Raw genomic sequence first — 17,395 nt, forward strand, 5'->3', positions numbered from 1 at the left:
TGGACCTGAACCTGGACCTGGATCTGGAGGAACCTGTTCTGATCCTGTTTTCATTCCCCATTAATGTTCAGAAGGTCTCAAGACTCTGGACATTAATGGATCATCAGAGAACCATCAGAACAGGGTCCTCCAGGTCCAGGTCCAGGTCTAGGTCCAGGTCCAGGTTCAAGTCCAGGTTCAACTCCAGGTCCAGGTCCAGGTCCAGGTCCTAGTCCAGGTCCTAGTCCAGGTCCTAGTCCAGGTCTATGTGAGACATCGCCAGACTCTAGTCATGTGACCTTCAGCTGATAAAAAGCTAAACTCTCCTCCAGACCTTTAGAGCAGAACATTAGGAGGAAGCGTCTTGTAGAAACATGTTCAGTCCAGATCAGTTTATCTCAGCTTAGATTTTAGATTTAAATAATCTTTAGACGTCATCGTGTCAGAAACTGTCCTAAAAAGTCTCGACTGGAGCTTCAGCATCAAAACGAATCTGTTTAACTCCAACAGAAACCAACGCTCTCAAACATCCTGATCTTTGGTCGTGGATTTGAGCCGGAGACGGAAACAAGAACCGGAACAGAAAAAGTGACGTAGTGTTAGATGAGTGCACAGTGAACCACCTCGCTCCCATCATGGATCTGGTCTGGTCTGGTCTGGTCTGGACTTTACGGCGTCACAGAGAACGAAGGAAAACGGAGAAGAGCAGCAGAAAGAGAAACGAGGCAGCAGCAGATTGTCTTGGAGTCTTCGGCTCAGACTCATTCTAGCAGAAACGTTTAGAATCTGTGCAAAGAAACGAGTTTGGTTTTTATGTAAAAACTTTAAAACTGCAGGAAACGTTTTTAAATAAGAAGAAGATTCTTTCCTCTGATCTTAACTTCAGACCAGTTCCAGAAGGAAACTCTTATTTTCAGTACATCTTATCCTACAGGTGCTGCCAGAGTTTTCACCACCTCATAATTCTTTCTCTAGGAAGTTGCATCAGAAATAAACTTTTTTAATTTAGGTTGAACGAATGCAGTTAATTTAATCGATTACATGAGCAGCTGCATTTAGCTCCTCATTCTTCTTCAGATCTATGCACCATTCAAGTCTCCAAACAAATTCACAACCTTTTTCAAATAATCCCAAACCAGACGTCCAGTGTCTCCTGGGCCCTTTGACAGCTAGTAGCTACACAACTTAAACATGTAAGAGTTTAAATTTAAAAGTTAAATAAATATTTCATTTTAATTTAAGTTCCCGGAGCTCAGACTCACGTCTTTGCGTCTTTCAATGACAGAAAGAATCACTTTAACAAATGAAAGGTTCATGGTCTCTGCAGGATGAATCCCTGAGGACACATCATAGAACCTCCAGGGTCCTCAGCACCGGACATACGTCCATTTCTGAAGACGTTCCTGTCTCTGTGTGTTATGTCTGGAGCCCAGGACCCTGGAGCCTCCATGATGTGTCCTCTAGGATTCATCCTGCAGAGACCACGAATGTTTCATTTGTTAAAGTGATTCTTTCTGCTTTTTGTGTTTCTGTAGTTGTTTCATGTCTCTTTGCAGCTGTTCGGTGTCTCTTTTACAGCAGGTTTTGTACTTTTATCGTGGATTTTGCCTCATTGCAGCCGACGTTTTGTGTGTGTCTTTGGTCAAGTGTAGTTGTGTAGTGTCTTGCGTATATAACTGTGATCTCTGAACCATCATCTCCGCGGCTACAGGACGGACTCAGAGTCAACCTGGCTGAGCTCCACGAATCAAACCGAGGATTCATCAGAGCAGTTTCACAAACGGATTAAATGAACTTCATTCCTCAGAGCACAGTAATTACACGGGCAAGAAAACTGAAGTTTGAAGCGTCTGAAGGTTTAAAAACGTTGCTCAGTTTAAAAGTCACAGACTGACTCTAAGTTTAATAAAGTTCTCTGATTAAATATTTGATTTAAAATCTAGTTAATTAAATAAAATCTTCTCTGTGCCTGGAAGCTTTTCTCTGCACCACTCTGCTAAGCTAAGCTAAGCTAAGCTAAGATATGCTAGTTAGCATTTAGCACCACTAGTTGATCTTTATCCATTTATCCATATTTATTTGTTTCAGCTGCAGCATTTAATGTCATTTAAAATCTTTGGAGCATTGAATTATCTTGACGCCACAACGCTTCTTCCTGGTGTCATAATGTTTCAGATCCAGATTTAACCCAGTTTTTAGAAAGTGTAATTACTGTGTAAGTCATCCTGAAGGTTGTCTCTGTGGTTTTATATCAAATATTCATCTCTACGTACATATAAATATCTTTTTTTTTTGCAGATTAATGCATCAATATTAGACATTTTTGGTGGAGTCATGTGATCCTCTCCATCCTTATCTGTATCGGCCCGTGGCCTCAGGAAGGAGAAACTGTATCAGTGGACACAGCTGAGAAAAGAAAAGAGATCCACCATGCAAAGAAGAAGATATATGGGAGGTGCAGAGGGTGGTGTAAGACCAGGCTTACATGCACATAGTGAGTTCGTAGTGGGGGGGGTATCGGGCGGCGTCACTCGATGAAGATGTCCTCGGTGGGACAGGAGTAGCTCATGTGCTCCTTGTAGTACTGCTGGAACGCCCTCCTGGAGGAAACCAACACAAAGATTCAGGTCAGAGTCTACGAAGTCAAATCATCTCGGAAGACGGTCAATCAGCTGATCAGTTTGTCTCTCATTTTCTGTTGTTCTGTGTCTCTCTGCAGCTGAAATATGTCTCTGTTGTTTTTGCTTCTTTGCAGTCGATTTTCAGCTTTTATAAGTTATCCCGTGTCCAAAATGTTTTTGCACATAAGTTAATAAGTCATAAACTTTGTCCTCAATGAATTGTGCCTCGTCTCAGTGCAGCTCAGCCCCGATGGTCCTGGTCTATAGTGGTGTGGTCTGGTGAACTGCTGCGTGTACAGCGCACACTTCAGTTTGGGTTCAGGGCCCCGGAGAGATTCTCATTGGCTGATTTGAAGCAGGGGGCAGGGACTGGACAGGTCTCGCTAGCTCAGCTAAAGTAGCAAGATAGCATACCCGTAGCTAATTCACATTTAATTTGGAGATAAAAGGTTTGTGAGCACATCGACCGGAGGATTCAAACATTTCTCAAGAGGGAAAAGAAAAAACTAGGACATTCAACCAGGAGAAGTTTAAGAGGAAAACCTGGTTAACAGGGACCTCATCTAAAAGGCGAATTTACTTTTTATCTAAATAGAATTGATAATGGAGTTTGTATATAACTGATGATACATGTGTGGAGATTTCCACCAGTGTGTGGTTCTGAAATTGCTGTTTGTCTGTGGTATATTGTGTGTGATGGGTTTGTGTATTGATTGCTGTGTATTGGATGTGCGCTGTTCACACCATGAGTGGTGCCTTGTGTTTTTTATTGGTGTCAGGTTATGGTTTTTAGTAAGATCTTGATAGTATATGTCATCTGATTGATTATTTTTGTGATGGCTTCATTCAGCTACAATTTTGTCGTCAGGTGCAATTGATTGTGGTATTTCTGGATTGTATTATAAGATTTCAATGCATGGCCCCACCAGAATTTAGAAACCAAGATTTTGCAGTACTTTTGTGTCTGTTCATAGTAGTTTTGTGTCTCTGTGTAGTTGATCATCTGTCTGTTTGCCTTATGGACTTGTCTCTTCATACGGTTTTCTTTCTCTCTGTAGTTGTTTTGTCTCTTTGCAACTGATTTACACATCTTTCTAACTGTCGTTAGACAGTCCTGATTATCCTTCGGGGATAAATATTCTGATACTGATTGTTGTTGTGTTTATCTCTTTGTAGTTTTGTCTGTATCGACTTGTTATGGAGTTTTGTGTTTTGTGTCTCTTTGTATTTTTTGTCTTTCTGCAGGGATTTGCAGGGAAGTCTTTGTGTGTCAACTGCTTGTGTGTCTTCATATTTGGGATGATTCTGACTTTCTAACGAGGCCTGACCAGGATTCAGACCCAGACTGTCATGTTCTCCAGAGAATGAACCCCTAAAGCCTCTTACCCGACAGACTCGGCCAGAGGATGCAGCGTTGTCTCTGACATCAGGACGTGGCAGGCGAAGCGCTGCTGGTCGGGATGTTTGGTGATGAAACCGAAGTATCTGCAGTGAAGAGACGACACGTATTTACTGCTGGAGACCTGAGGAGCTTCACATCGCTGAAAGCAAGTTTAATTTTCATGCAGATAAAGGTGGGGAACTCACTTGCTGTGTTTTGGATGACAGCCACAGAATGAGATGTTCTTCAGCTGGAAGAAATGGAAACACTGGTCACCCTGAAGGAGATGAGACAAGAGGACGTTATCTCAGAATATTAACGCAAACCAGAAGGGAATGAATAAGGAAACCACAGATGTTCTTTAATATATATTAGAAGCTCCAGCGGTTAAATCAGTCAGTGCATGGTCTTTATGAGACGAGCTTCACCTGGAGCACAGAAGACTTAAATGTTTCTCTGTACTGGACTAATAGACTCTGGAGGGTTAGTCTTAACATTTCTGTAGGAGGTAAAACGATGTTGACGTACTCTATGAGCAGAGTGACACTGGTCCTGGACGCTGATCTTCACCCCCCTAACGCTGACCTCCAGCACACAGGCTGACGGAGGCTGACCTGCTGACCGCCTGTTACACGCCACCTGTCAACACAAAGAACCAGTCGGTCACAATATCTGGTAACGTGGTTCCTGGCTCCTCTCAGTGAGGTTTATTGTCATGTGGTTTTCATTGAGCCAATCAGAGAAGATCCAGGAAACATTGTCAGGTCTAATCAGGGTCTAATGTGGTCTACAAGGTCCCCCTCTGACCTGGTTTATTAGGAACCATGAAGAAGAACAAGTGTCCTCATGTTTCTAATGTGATGATGTTGACAAGTGTCTGAATCAGTGTTTCGATGAGAGACCTGTTCAGGGTTCATTTAATCTGTACCTTCTGCATCGCAGCACATAGAACATCGTTGCCTCTGTGGATGGGAACCTGAACTGAACCCAGAAATCGAACCAGGAACTGCTCCGTGAGACTGTCTTTCTGGACTGGAAGAAGAAATAACAGAGACACAAATTAACACAAAATAAACCAGGACCTGGTCACAATTCAACCTTTGGACATTTTATTTCTCCTGGACGTCATCACATTCTACCATTGAGCTCATTATACGATCCAGAAGAAGATGGAGATTTACACATGGAACTCCCCAGGACCCCAGCCACCAAGGCTACATGCTACATAGCAATGCTAAGCTACCAGCCACCAAGGCTACATGCTACATAGCAATGCTAAGCTACCAGCCACCAAGGCTACATGCTACATAGCAATGCTAAGATAACAGCCACCAAGGCTATATCCTACATAGCAATACGAAGCTAACTTTCACTACAAGATGGCTGCATGGTTTATCATCTGTAGTGGCACCATCAGACCACTAGATGGAGACTAAAGGTTCAGATTCTATGAGTCCAGTCTCCATGTGGTTCATAGTTTAAATAGAATCATGTGGACAGACTCTAAAGGACCCCAGTAGGAAATAAAAACTATATTCGGACTGAAGAATAAATTCTGACATGATGACTGATAGATTCAAAGCTGAGGCTAGCTGAGGCTAGCTGAGGCTAGCTGTTAGCTGTCCAGTCTGTTGCAGCGTACCTTGGTTAAAGTCTTTGGGCACCCTGACGGCGTAGAAGACCGGGAAGATGCCGGTAGCTCCGGTCCTCATGTTGTAGCCCTGACACCACAGATCCTCAGACTGGTCCAGGATTAAGACCGGGTCGTCCATCTCCAGGTTCAGCTCGTCCGCATGACGGGGGACGAACCTGAAACCAGACAGAGAACAGAGACCTCGGACCTCAGCGTCATGTGCTTCCTGGTCGTGTTTTATCGTCTAGTTCTTATTCACGGTTGTCGACCTGAAGGCGGCTCTGTGGCTCTGCTGCCTCTCCACGCCGTCCAGAACGCAGGAGAACACCCCGAACGAGCCGGCACCTGAACACAGCACCCACGTTAATTCAGTCCAGTTTTATTTATAAAACATCTCAAGATGCTTTACAAAATGGAGCAGGAGTAGCACAGTGACATGACTAGGAATAGAAAAGAAATAAGAAAGTAGAGGATAGGAGGTTGGTGCAGACTTAAGTACAGTTAAGTCCAGTCCTGACTTTTAACTAAAGGTTAAAAAGTCTTAGTCCTGATCTTAAAAGTAGAGACTGTGTCTGCCTCCAGAACCCAAACTGGGATCTGGTTCCACAGGAGAGGAGCCTGATAGTTGAGGGCTCCACCTCCCATTCTACTTATTTAATGTCACAATCTACAGCTTGAATGTTGCGTTTTTGTTTTATACAAACACACAGGAAAAATCTTTTTATGTAAATTTACACTAATGTATATAAATACTGGAACTTAAGACTCTGTAATTATACAAAACCCAGAAGCCATTATAGAGTGAGAAACATAATTCCTCCTGATACTGAAATCTTATGAAGCTCAGTGCATCCAACAGTTCACCACCACTGCTGGAAGGCAGGGGGCGCTGGTACATATTTGATTATTTCCATCTCTAACAATTAGTTTCAAAAAAATATTTTTAACTAATTTTTCTCAAGTAGTAACTCCCATCTCTTTTCTTAGAATTATCACATCCATATTCCAATGAATGAGGGTCACAAACATATTTAATTAACATCTACTACGACGTGTGAATATCTTCAGCCTGATTTGATGTCACTGAGGATAAACTAACCTGTGGAGCTGTAGTGGCTGCTGTTGTTGGCGAACAGATTGAGAAACTTCCTGCTCCTCGGAGCCACGGCCCTTCCTCCATTACACTCGTCCTCCTCTGAAGTCGTAGCTGACGTCACCTTCGGCTGTTTGCAAACCCTCGCCACAACTTCCCTCCTCCTCTTCACCTCCTCCTCCCGCCTCTTCTTCACGTCCTCCTCCCTCCTCTTTTTCGCCTCCGCCTCTTTCCTCCTTTCTTGGGGCAGAAAACAAGGAAAAGTTTAAACTGGTGCTCTAAAACGTTCTCATGTTAGTGGTGTTCCACAGGGTTTAGTACTGGGTCCTCTACTTGTTGCTCTTTTTATTTGATTTCAGTGACAGATATATTCTATATATCCATATGCAGATGACACTCAACTCTATATACGCCCTATAAAACCTTTATTAAGATCATTTAAACCACATACATTTAATCCACACGCCCTGTTTTAATATTGGAAATAAACTTTATTTTTTAATTAAATCAAATAATGTGATTATAAATCTCAGAATGATGAAATTTAAATTAAATATAAATTAATTAAATATGGTTGTAGCAATTAATGTTACGATATTGATTTTTCTGTCTTTGTTTCTTTTTCAATTTGTACATGCATTTGATCCATTTCTTTTCTTTTGAATGTTCAAAATAAATAAATAAACAAACAAACAAAATGACCTTATTGGGCAAATAAAGAAAAAGAATTCATAGAATCCTTTAGAATATTAATATTTCCACCATATTGTTCACGCACGCAACTCCCCAGGGAAACCAGTCACCAAGATATGCTACATATCAATGCTAAGCTAACTTTCGCTACAAGTGGGATTATCTGTTGTGCCACCATTAGTCCACTAGATGGAGGTTTAGGACCATGCATATAGAGGAACGGGGCTAAGAGTCTGTCAGATAAGTCTCCATGTGGTTCATGGTTGATGGAGAATCATGTACATAGACTCTAAAGGACCCAGAAGATAATAAAACAATCAGCTGCAAAACCAAAGCACCCAAAGTGTTTACTACCACAAAATACTACTGAATCCACTACAGGAGGCAATCTACACACAATTCAACCTTTGGACATTTTATTTTGTCCATAAATCTTCAAATTCTTCCACTGTGCACATTATACAATCCATAAAAATCTGGATATTTAATCCATATTGCACAGATGTAACTCCCCAAGGAAATATTTCACCATGTTTTTTCCAAAGGTACCTTTCTGTACAAGGAATTAGCAAGAAAAAAACAAACAAACAGAAAAACAAACAAAAAAACACCTCACTTTATTGTACAACCTAATAAAGATTTTATTCTCGTATGAATCTACCTTATCATCCCTTACTTTACTTTACTTTACTTTACTTCTGCAGAAACCACTGTCATTGCACACATTCTGCTGCTCTTATCCTCTCACCTTTGTGAATTTCTTCTCTTGCTTTTCTAATGTGCTAGTCTTTGCCCTCCTAATTGCCCCTCTGGGATAAACATGTATATATTTTTTAAATTCTGATCACCTTGCTCTCTGGCCTCCTCATACTCCGGGTCCTCCTCCTCGTTGGCTGACTGATAGACGGTTTCTGTGTCGCTGTCGTCGTTGTGCTCGTTGTAACTGTGCAGACAGTCCTTGAGGTTGACCAGCTCCAGCTGAGCGTGCTCATCCACCACCAGAGTGTATTTAACAGAGTCATAGCTCAGACCAGCTGCAGACTCACTCTTTGGTACAGTCTGAGTGTCCCGGTCGCCTCGGTCCCCCCCTGCGTCGACCTCTGACTTGGTTTGGTCCGTACCCGTGTTGTGGCGCCGGCTCGGACCATTCTGGACGTTCACACAGGGAGTCACGTCTCCCTCCCCCTCTTCCTCACTGATGTCTGGGTTGGTCCGTTGGGACAGAGATGGATGCAGGGGCCCTGGTGGGGGGCCCTCGGTGTCTGAGCTGAGCGACATCCTGTTGGACCCCCCCTCGCTGCTGGACCGGGAGAGGACGGGGGGGTTCTCCTGGGTCCTGTCATGGTTTTGGCCTGAGAAAACAAAATAAGTTTCCAAAGAGTTTGAGAATGACACTAAAAGTCTCCATCTGGATTTAACCGATCAAATAGGTAGAAGCCTCCTGGTGGATAAACAGTGTGATTATCTTTCAGCTGGTATCCAACAACTTCTTTAATGAGGAGCTTCTCATTTATTCCACAACCTTTTAGATCAGTGATTCTCCACGTCCCCCTGGTGGGCTGCCAGGTCATTTCATCTGATATTTGGGTTTTGTGCGTGTTCTGTCAAACATCAACACCATGACATCTTAATATGATCCCCTGCAGTTTTTATTTTAACAGGAAACAGCCATAAGTGAGAGTGCAATGCTTTAATTTTGTCTCTTTGATGTTGTTGCTTTTGCTTAAATTGAAGTTTCATCTGGTCAGACCAGAGCTTTATATAGGGTTTGTGTTTATTTGTCAGCCTATCGATTTTCTTCCTGCTTCTTTTGATAATTGGACTTTGTTTGGATCTGACATTGGATGTCAGATTCTTATATATGAGAATGCATTTATCTACTGTTGAAGGATCCCGTTATTTATGAATCATTTGTTAATTAGCCTGTTACAGCTCCTTGCCTGTGATTTCTGATGTCTGTGTGGTGCTGATGGACAGCTCCGCGAATGATTGATGTGTGTGTGTGTGTGTCTGTGTGGTGCTGATGGACAGCTCCGTGTATGATTGATGTGTGTGGTGCTGATGGACAGCTCCGTGAATGATTGATGTGTGTGTGTGTGTGTCTGTGTGGTGCTGATGGACAGCTCCGTGTATGATTGATGTGTGTGGTGCTGATGGACAGCTCCGTGTATGATTGATGTGTGTGGTGCTGATGGACAGCTCCTTCAGAACTGTAGCAGTGAAGGTGTCGTCACATGTTCCAGATGCTTTGGTGGCGACTGTGGAGCTTCCAACATGTTTCTCCTGTATTCAGTTCAGTCCTTCACGTTCAATCTTCAATAATAATTAAAAAGAAGTATAATGAAAACGCATGTATATGGCCTCCGAATTTAAGGGGTTGGAGATGAGCCGTGGAAATTTTTGAGACTTAAAAGTGGGCCCTGAGTTGGAAAAACTTGGGAACCACTGGTTTTCATTTCCCTGATGCTACTGACATATTCCAAGACGACACCGCCAGGATTCAAGGGGCTCAGATAGTGAAAGAGGTTCAGGGAGCATGAGACCAGACCAGAGTCCAGACCTGAACCCAGAGAGAATGTTTGGGATGAGCTGGAGACTCAGACTCTGACATCATCAACACAAGATCTGAACTAAAAACACTGGATGGAAGAAACCTGGAGACATTGGAGAAGCTTCTTATTGAAACAATGGAGTCAAAGCTGGAGGAGCTCCGCCCACTGACTAGAGGGGAGGAGCTCCGCCCACAGACTAGAGGGGAGGAGCTCCACCCACAGACCAGAGGGGGAGGAGCTCTTATTTGGCCAGGCTGTGTATTTCACACATTACACAACGAGATTATCGTATTAGAAGCTTTAGAGTCGCTTGTTCCACGTATAAACTCAGTCATTAGACACATTCCTCTCAGACTCAATTAAAATATGAACAACAAATATTTCATCAACGCAAAAACAGAGACGGATGAATTCAAAGAAATATCTTTCTATTCCCAAACATATTAACATTACATACACAACACTATCCTTATATAAAAAGCTGACCGAATGTACAAACAAATGCACCGTTAAAATTACACTGATATTCACATTCCTGTGACTTTACACTTATTTAACCTTTAATTAACAAACAGCGTGACACTAACACAAACCTTTTATTCTAAAGTAAACATGATGAAGCTAGTTTGAATCTATAATTTATTTAAACCAAATACTTGCAGGGAAATACCCAAACATTGAACCATTGTTGCCCTATAAGACCCGAACTTTTCCTTTATTACCATGAAGTTACCCTAATATTAGCCTAATGCTAAGCTAATTCTTTCCTTCCACTAACCTGACGTTGCTCCCGTGTCATGTTCTCAGATTATTCTCAGATTATTTTGTGATGAATAATAAAAAATAAATAAAGTTCCTCACCTTGGTCCTGGTTCTTCTCCTGGTTCCTGGGGGCCACAGGTGTGCGTGGGACGACCATGGCGGGCAGATAGACCTCCTCCTGGTTGGAGGGAATGCTGTTTGTCTTGACGCCTCCTCCTCTTCCTCCTCTGTTGCCTCCTCTAGCACCTCCTCCTCCTCCTCCTCCTCCTCCTCTTCCTCGGCCTCTCGGCCCGTTTGCTGCTTTGTTTCTGTCCTTGGTCCTGGACTCCTCACACAGTCGTCCTCCTCTTCTGTCCGTGCCTCCATCCTTCCCCCTCACCTCCCCCTGGCTCCTCTCTCTCATTGTTGCGGCTCCTCCTCCTCGTCCTCCCCTTCCTCCTCGTCCTCCTCTTCCTCCTCCTCCTGCTCCTGCGGCTGCTCTCCGTTGGCTCCTGGGCGTCATGGAGGACGCCGGTCTTTCCCCGTGTCGAGCTCTGGTGTCTGGGTTGGAGGCGGAGCTCTGACCCGTGGCTCTGCTGCTGCTGTTGGATCCATTCGGGGGTTTTGGCGCCGGCCGGCGTTGCGTGCCGGGACGGACTTTGTCCTCAGCTTTGGGCTGGACGTCTGGAGGCGTTAGATCTCCTTAAGGCACACAAACAAAAGCTTCAGTATTGAGAATACGACAAGAACACGAGGGATTATCAGAGCTGATCCTGGAGGAGAGAACTCTGAGTTTGATTCTGACGTAAACGTTCATTTCTAAACGTGAGACGGAAACAAGGCAAAACCAAATCAGAGTCTGATAATTCACAGAAAAACAGACTATAAATGAACCAACAGAGGGGTCTGGTCCCTTCCTGCTGAGTAGCTTTAATAATCAATACGTTAAATAAGTTAATAAAAACACTATAAGAGACAAAAATACAAATAAAAACATAATTAAACTTAATTAAAACCAGGAACCTGTTTGAATTGACCAACAGATCCAAAACTGCTGTGAAAATAACTTTAAATGTTCTGTTTCATTCATCGTTTGATACTATCGACCGCAGGAGTAAAACGTAAAGCAGAAGGTTGAATCTGGGCCAAGAAAAGTGACAAAATTACGTAGAAGACTGAAAGATTTCAGTGAAAATAACTTTTATCTCTAATTTATCCACTGGTTCATTCAGAGAAGTGACCAGAACACAACACTGAGACCAGGACCAGACAGACTAGGACTAGACAAACCAGGACCAGACAGCAGACAGACATGAGGCTTAATTACTATAATTGTTCTTATTTTCAAGAAAAATAAACTTTTAAGGATAATTTATTAAATTTCAACATTCTCCTAATTTTCTTGTTCTTCTTTGCACTAAGACAAATGGAAAATCTGAGTTATTATCTGAGGAAATCTAGAGTTACTATACGTTAGTATAGGTTTATCTATTTGAAATGAACTGTATCTGGTCCCCGAACTAAAACCAGTTTGACTCCTCTGCTGGAGACCGTATATAAATATGGACGCCACGTCTCCACTTCCTGTCATTGGTTCAAACTGACGCTATTTTCCCGACGGTACGAGCGGCGCCAGAGTTTCATCAGTACAGTCTGGGGGCGGAGCCATAATATCGATGCCCCGCCCACACTTCCTCTAGACTCACTGGTGTTTTCCTTTCATTAATAATCGGCTCTACCTCCACCAGCTGAACGAACTGATTTATACAACTCTACAATTTAAACTCTTTACTGGCATCACCATTATGTCACATCCTGTTTCTATAGCGTCAAATAACAAACTAAAACGAAATTTATTCAAACAAATTGACACTTGAAGAACTACTGCGGCCTCCAGCCACCAGGGGGAGCTCTACTAGCTGTAGCTTCACTTCATGTGTTCATACCTGTGATGTGAGGGGAGGAAGAGTGTGAGTCCTTCCAGCTTTCCTTCTTTCCTAGTGAGTTGTTGTTGATGGAGTCCTGGACAAACAGAGACAAGAGACGTTTTAAACCAATCAGCTGTGAGATCAGAGCAGAGCCACAGATTTCCCATCATGCATCATCATTTTCTTCTTAAGCTTTATTCGTTTATATAAAACAAACCTTCTTCTTTATTTCTTGGACCTTTGTGGGAACATTTGTTGGAATAAAGTTTGACTATTGAACCTATGAAGTTTAGTTTAACTAATAAGGTCAAAGAGATTTTACCGTAAGAATCTTTATATAAAAACACATTGATGAGGGACATTGATGTAAACTGTACATTTTGTCCAGATCTCAGGAAAATATTGACTCTGTGAGCGTATAAAATGTCTCTGCATTAAATTATTCACCTGTATTCTGGTTTTCTTTTACATTAGAGATAAAACAAAAACCAAATGACTTTCAAATGATCTCTTCAATATCTGACAACTCGAATCAAAAAGCAATTGCAACTAAATATGATTCATTTAGGCTTTACATCATTTGAGTATTGTTAATTCTCCTCTGTTGTACTTTGTGTTGGTGTGTTTTAGTGTCTGTTTTATTCTATGATGTGATGCTGTTTTATACTCAGAACAAACAACCGTCTCGTTTCTGTTCCCAAATAAATAAATAAGCCTCTGTCTCGCTCTGATGACATCACTGCCAGGAAGGAACTACACACAGACACGCTGACTCACACCGACATCCCATCATGCATTCGCTCTCCCTGGTCTGTTGCTACGGTAACGGTGCGTGAGCTCCCTGACGTGGACCAGTAAAACGGATCCGTCCTGTTTCATCCTAAAAACGTTCAGGTTCAGATGACGATGAGGAAGATGATGATGAAGATGAAGATCACACCGTCTGAATAATCCACCGCTAGCTGCTAATGCTAATGCTAAAGCAAACAGAGAGGAGGCTGCAGAGATCAGCTGTTTCCTCGTCATCCTCACAACAAAAACAAATCAGATTAGATCCGTTCACATCAGCATCGGGTCCAGATGTGAACACAGATCTGGTGTCAGTCCACATGTGGAGGTGGTTCTGGACCCATATCACCTCAATCCTTTGGTTAGTTTGAACACACAATGAGTCCTTCCTTCCTTCCTTCCTTCCTTCCTTCCTAATTAGCTTTTACAGATTTATCTGTTGCTGTATTTTGTTTCTTAGCAAATGAAGGTTTAGTTTTTGTTTTATTTATGTGACTAAAACTCAGCAGCTTCAACATCAGAGCAACAAACCTATAACTAAATTAAATGAAAACCCTCTGGGTAGAATATATTCCTCACTTTAGCTAAACCGTAGCTAAACTAGCCTAGCCGTAGTACAGTCGCTATGCTAGCGCTAAGCTAGTTAGCTTTTAGACTCCTCCTCAGTATTAACTGTGGCAAACAAACCAGATCTGAAATGTAAATTATTTTAGCTTAACTAGCATCTTAAAGCTAAACATATGGAAGCTGTTATGCTCCTAAATCTGGAGTTTGTTAAACCACAGAAATAACAAAAATAAATTAGAATTTAGAATCATAATTAACTGATTAAAGTGAAGAAATTAAAGCTTTTCTGCCTGAAGGTTAATTATCCAGCATCTTAATTAGTCTGTGGAGCTGAATTTAAATTCACAATGTAAATGAGATTAAAAGGAGCAGCTGGTTTCTAGTAAAAACTATTTGAGATGCAGGTGAATAGAGTTTGTCGTCATTTTATTATTTTTAGACCTGCACCCACAGAGACCAGGTCCATCCACCCAGGAGACGCACCAGCACCCACCTAGACCAGGTCCATCCACCAGATCCACCCAGCACCCACAGAGACCAGGTCCATCCACCCAGGAGACACACCAGCACCCACCTAGATCAGGTCCATCCACCAGATCCACCCAGTACCCCCAGAGACCAGGTTATCCGGGGGATCCACCCCTCGTCGGACCCCCGGTCTGAGCCGGACCCCCGTCTTTCCTACCTGGGTTCCAGCTTGTGGCAGCTGTGGGAACAGAGCCAGGGTGGTCGGCCTCTTTGGTCGATATTTATCCATGACAGCTGAGGTTGACGCTTCCTCCTCTTCCTCCCACCTCCTCCTCCTCTTCCTCCTCCTCCTCCTCCTGCTCCTCCTCTTCCTCCTCCTTTATGAAGGAGCTCCTCGGCTCGGACTAGGCCTCCCCCACCCTCCTCTACCTCCCTACTCGTCCCCTTCTTCTTCTTCTTCTTCCTCCTCTTCCTCCTCCTCTGTCTCCTCAGCATCGATCAGCTCCGAGCTGATGTGGCCACGCCCCTTCCTCTTCCTGTATCCCTGCTGATTGGTCGGCCACGGTGTCACATCACCATCATCACCATCATCATCATCACCCTCCTCATCCTCAGCATCATGTTCCTGGCTGCAGAGGAGAGCAGATGGAAGGAGGAAGAGGAGGAGGAGGAGGAAGTCAGGGTCGGCCAATCAGAGCGGGGCATGACATCATCAGCTGATCTGCCTGAGGTGTTTTCAGTGGAGCTAATAAACACAGAGTGTGTGTGTGTGGTGCTTTCATGAGGCTGTGAGGTCCTCTCTGTGTGACTCTCTATCCCTGTGAGGACGCGTGTGTGTTTCAGTGACACAGATAGAAACACACACACACACACTGATTAGATTAGACACTAACATGGAGACACAAAGGCAACAGTCAGTAAAACAGTCAGTAAACTGAGAACCAGCCGGTCAGAAAAAGACTGAACCAATGAATGATGAATAAAAACAATCAGCAAACCAGTCGTTTATTTATTTATCATCCAGTCAGTCCACTAGTGCAACAACAAGCCAGTCAGTCAATAACACAAATCACTCAGCAGTCAGTCAAGTTAAAGATCACTTAGCGAAACAAGAACCAGTCGGTCAGTTAATGGTTAAACCAACAAATCACATACAAAATGAGTCAGTCAGCAAACCAGTCTTTATTTATTTATCCATCCATCCAACATCCAGTCAGTCAAGTTAAAGATCATCTAGCAAACCAAAAACAGTCAGCCAATAAAGTTGTTTAGTTAAATTCAGTTAAGATAATAAACCTAAAACCAGTCAGTCAATTAACAACTATTAAAAACAATTATTTCATCCATCAAACCAGTCAGTCAGTTTGCATGAATAAGATTAAACCAGTCGTCCAAAAAATAGTCAAATATTTCAGTTAAATTAGTCATTTGATAGTTTTTGTTAGCTTTAGCACTTTGATGCTACATGCTACTCTAGCGATTTGAACTATGAGCTAACTTAGCATTAGCATCTTACCTTTAGCTAGTAGTCCTTTCTAGCATTTATCCACGTGGACTCGTTTTCATTAAATAAATCAATAAAACACAGTTGAATGTTTTTCTATGAATCAAATGTTTTACAGCGAAGCTGCAGAAACATCAGAGAAGAACATCAGGACGTCAGGGACGGAGGCCGCCATGTTGGACCAGGTCATTGTCCATTTTTTATTTTTTTTTTTAACTGAGGATTTTTCTCTCAGACAATAATAATTTAAATTATAACATTTAATTTAACGAACGTTTCATAACGTTTTCAGTAAATTTAGTTCTCACCTCCTGATGCTGAAATAAATTTGTTCTCAGAACTCTGGAAATCTTCTCAAACTGAAGTGTGTGTTCATCAGTTCCTGGAGGAACCTCCCCCTTATATTTTATTAGTTCTTTCTTGGACACTAGCATTGGTTAGCATCAGTTAGCTTAGCTTAGCTTAGCTTAGCTTAGCTTATGTAGGAGCGCAGTGGTGTAATGTGTGTAAATCTGTTGTCAAAGAAGAGAAATGACACCATGAACTCTCGTTCAATCACAATTTCATCAGCAATTTTAATGAAAATAAACTCTTTTTTGTACAATAGAAAACAAATAAATATCCATGAGGCCCCCGTTAGGGGGAGGAGGAGGGGGGGTCCACAAAGAGCAGAAAGAACCCGACATGGACAGGTTCTAATGAGTTGGGGTTCTATTAAGTCCATGTTCTCGAGAATTCAGGTTTTAACGATTTTAGGTTCTAAAGAGTTTGGGTTCTAATAAATTCAGGTTCTAACGATTTCAGGTTCTTGAGAAATCAGTCGATTAATAACTTAAGGTTCTAAAGAGTTTGGGTTCTACAGAGTTTAGGTTCTAATAGATTCAGAGTCTGGGTTTTAGTTTACAATATTAACAATTTTAAAAGTCATCAACTTTTAAGTTACAGGATCTGTAACTTTAATTAAAAGTTGAATTAAAATAACATTTTTTTAGATTGTCTTACTCTCTTATTATTTATTTTTTTTAGTAAGCGTAATTAAAATCAGGTGCTGCTGCCATCTAGTGGACACTTTTTAGTTTTAACCTTTGTGAACCATCCCCCCTCCATCCATCCTTACATCCAACCAACCAACCAACCAACCAACCAGACCTTTAGTGGAACAGGACGGGGTTATTTTACATATCTTATGTACAGACTCGTATGATAAATACGTGGGAGAACAACACGTCTTGTTTCTTCTCTACATTCAAGTCACGTGAAGCAGCGTTTTCAGCCTCCGCCCCATCGTCACCTCCTCCATCTGAATCCGGTTGGCTGCACCCCCTCAGACGTGGAGGCCGCGCTCTACGAAAACATTACGCTCCCTAGTTAAAACTGCCTCTAGCAAAAATATCAGATATTTTCCAAAAACATTCACACGAAGCATTTACATATGAACACGTTGAG

At 42.3% G+C, this 17,395-nt stretch overlaps 1 protein-coding gene across 1 annotated transcript; it reads right to left on the minus strand.

Moving 5' to 3' along the window:
- Positions 1 to 344: 344 nt before the first annotated feature.
- On the minus strand, positions 345 to 15,075 carry LOC125014605 (C-Jun-amino-terminal kinase-interacting protein 1-like). The gene is made up of 12 exons (XM_047595827.1): positions 14,663 to 15,075; positions 12,640 to 12,715; positions 10,814 to 11,395; positions 8,249 to 8,752; positions 6,714 to 6,947; positions 5,884 to 5,959; positions 5,624 to 5,790; positions 4,910 to 5,013; positions 4,510 to 4,620; positions 4,188 to 4,258; positions 3,987 to 4,085; positions 345 to 2,579 (listed from the first exon to the last, which is right to left on the minus strand). Exons 1-12 carry the CDS (start codon positions 14,732 to 14,734, stop codon positions 2,507 to 2,509), a joined length of 2,169 nt encoding a protein of 722 aa, XP_047451783.1. The 5' UTR covers positions 14,735 to 15,075; the 3' UTR covers positions 345 to 2,506.
- Between the last annotated feature and the right edge of the window lie 2,320 nt (positions 15,076 to 17,395).

Source organism: Mugil cephalus, chromosome 10 (genome assembly GCF_022458985.1).
Source record: "Mugil cephalus isolate CIBA_MC_2020 chromosome 10, CIBA_Mcephalus_1.1, whole genome shotgun sequence".
Lineage (NCBI taxonomy): Eukaryota > Metazoa > Chordata > Actinopteri > Mugiliformes > Mugilidae > Mugil > Mugil cephalus.

Coding starts and splice junctions, on each gene's coding strand:
- LOC125014605 (XM_047595827.1), bottom strand. CDS start 14,734: ATGGATAAATATCGACCAAAGAGGCCGACCACCCTGGCTCTGTTCCCA. Junction 6,948..8,248: donor TGAGGAGGCCAGAGAGCAAG/GTGATCAGAATT, acceptor TTCTGCCCCAAG/AAAGGAGGAAAGAGGCGGAG. Junction 5,791..5,883: donor AGCCACAGAGCCGCCTTCAG/GTCGACAACCGT, acceptor GTCTGGTTTCAG/GTTCGTCCCCCGTCATGCGG.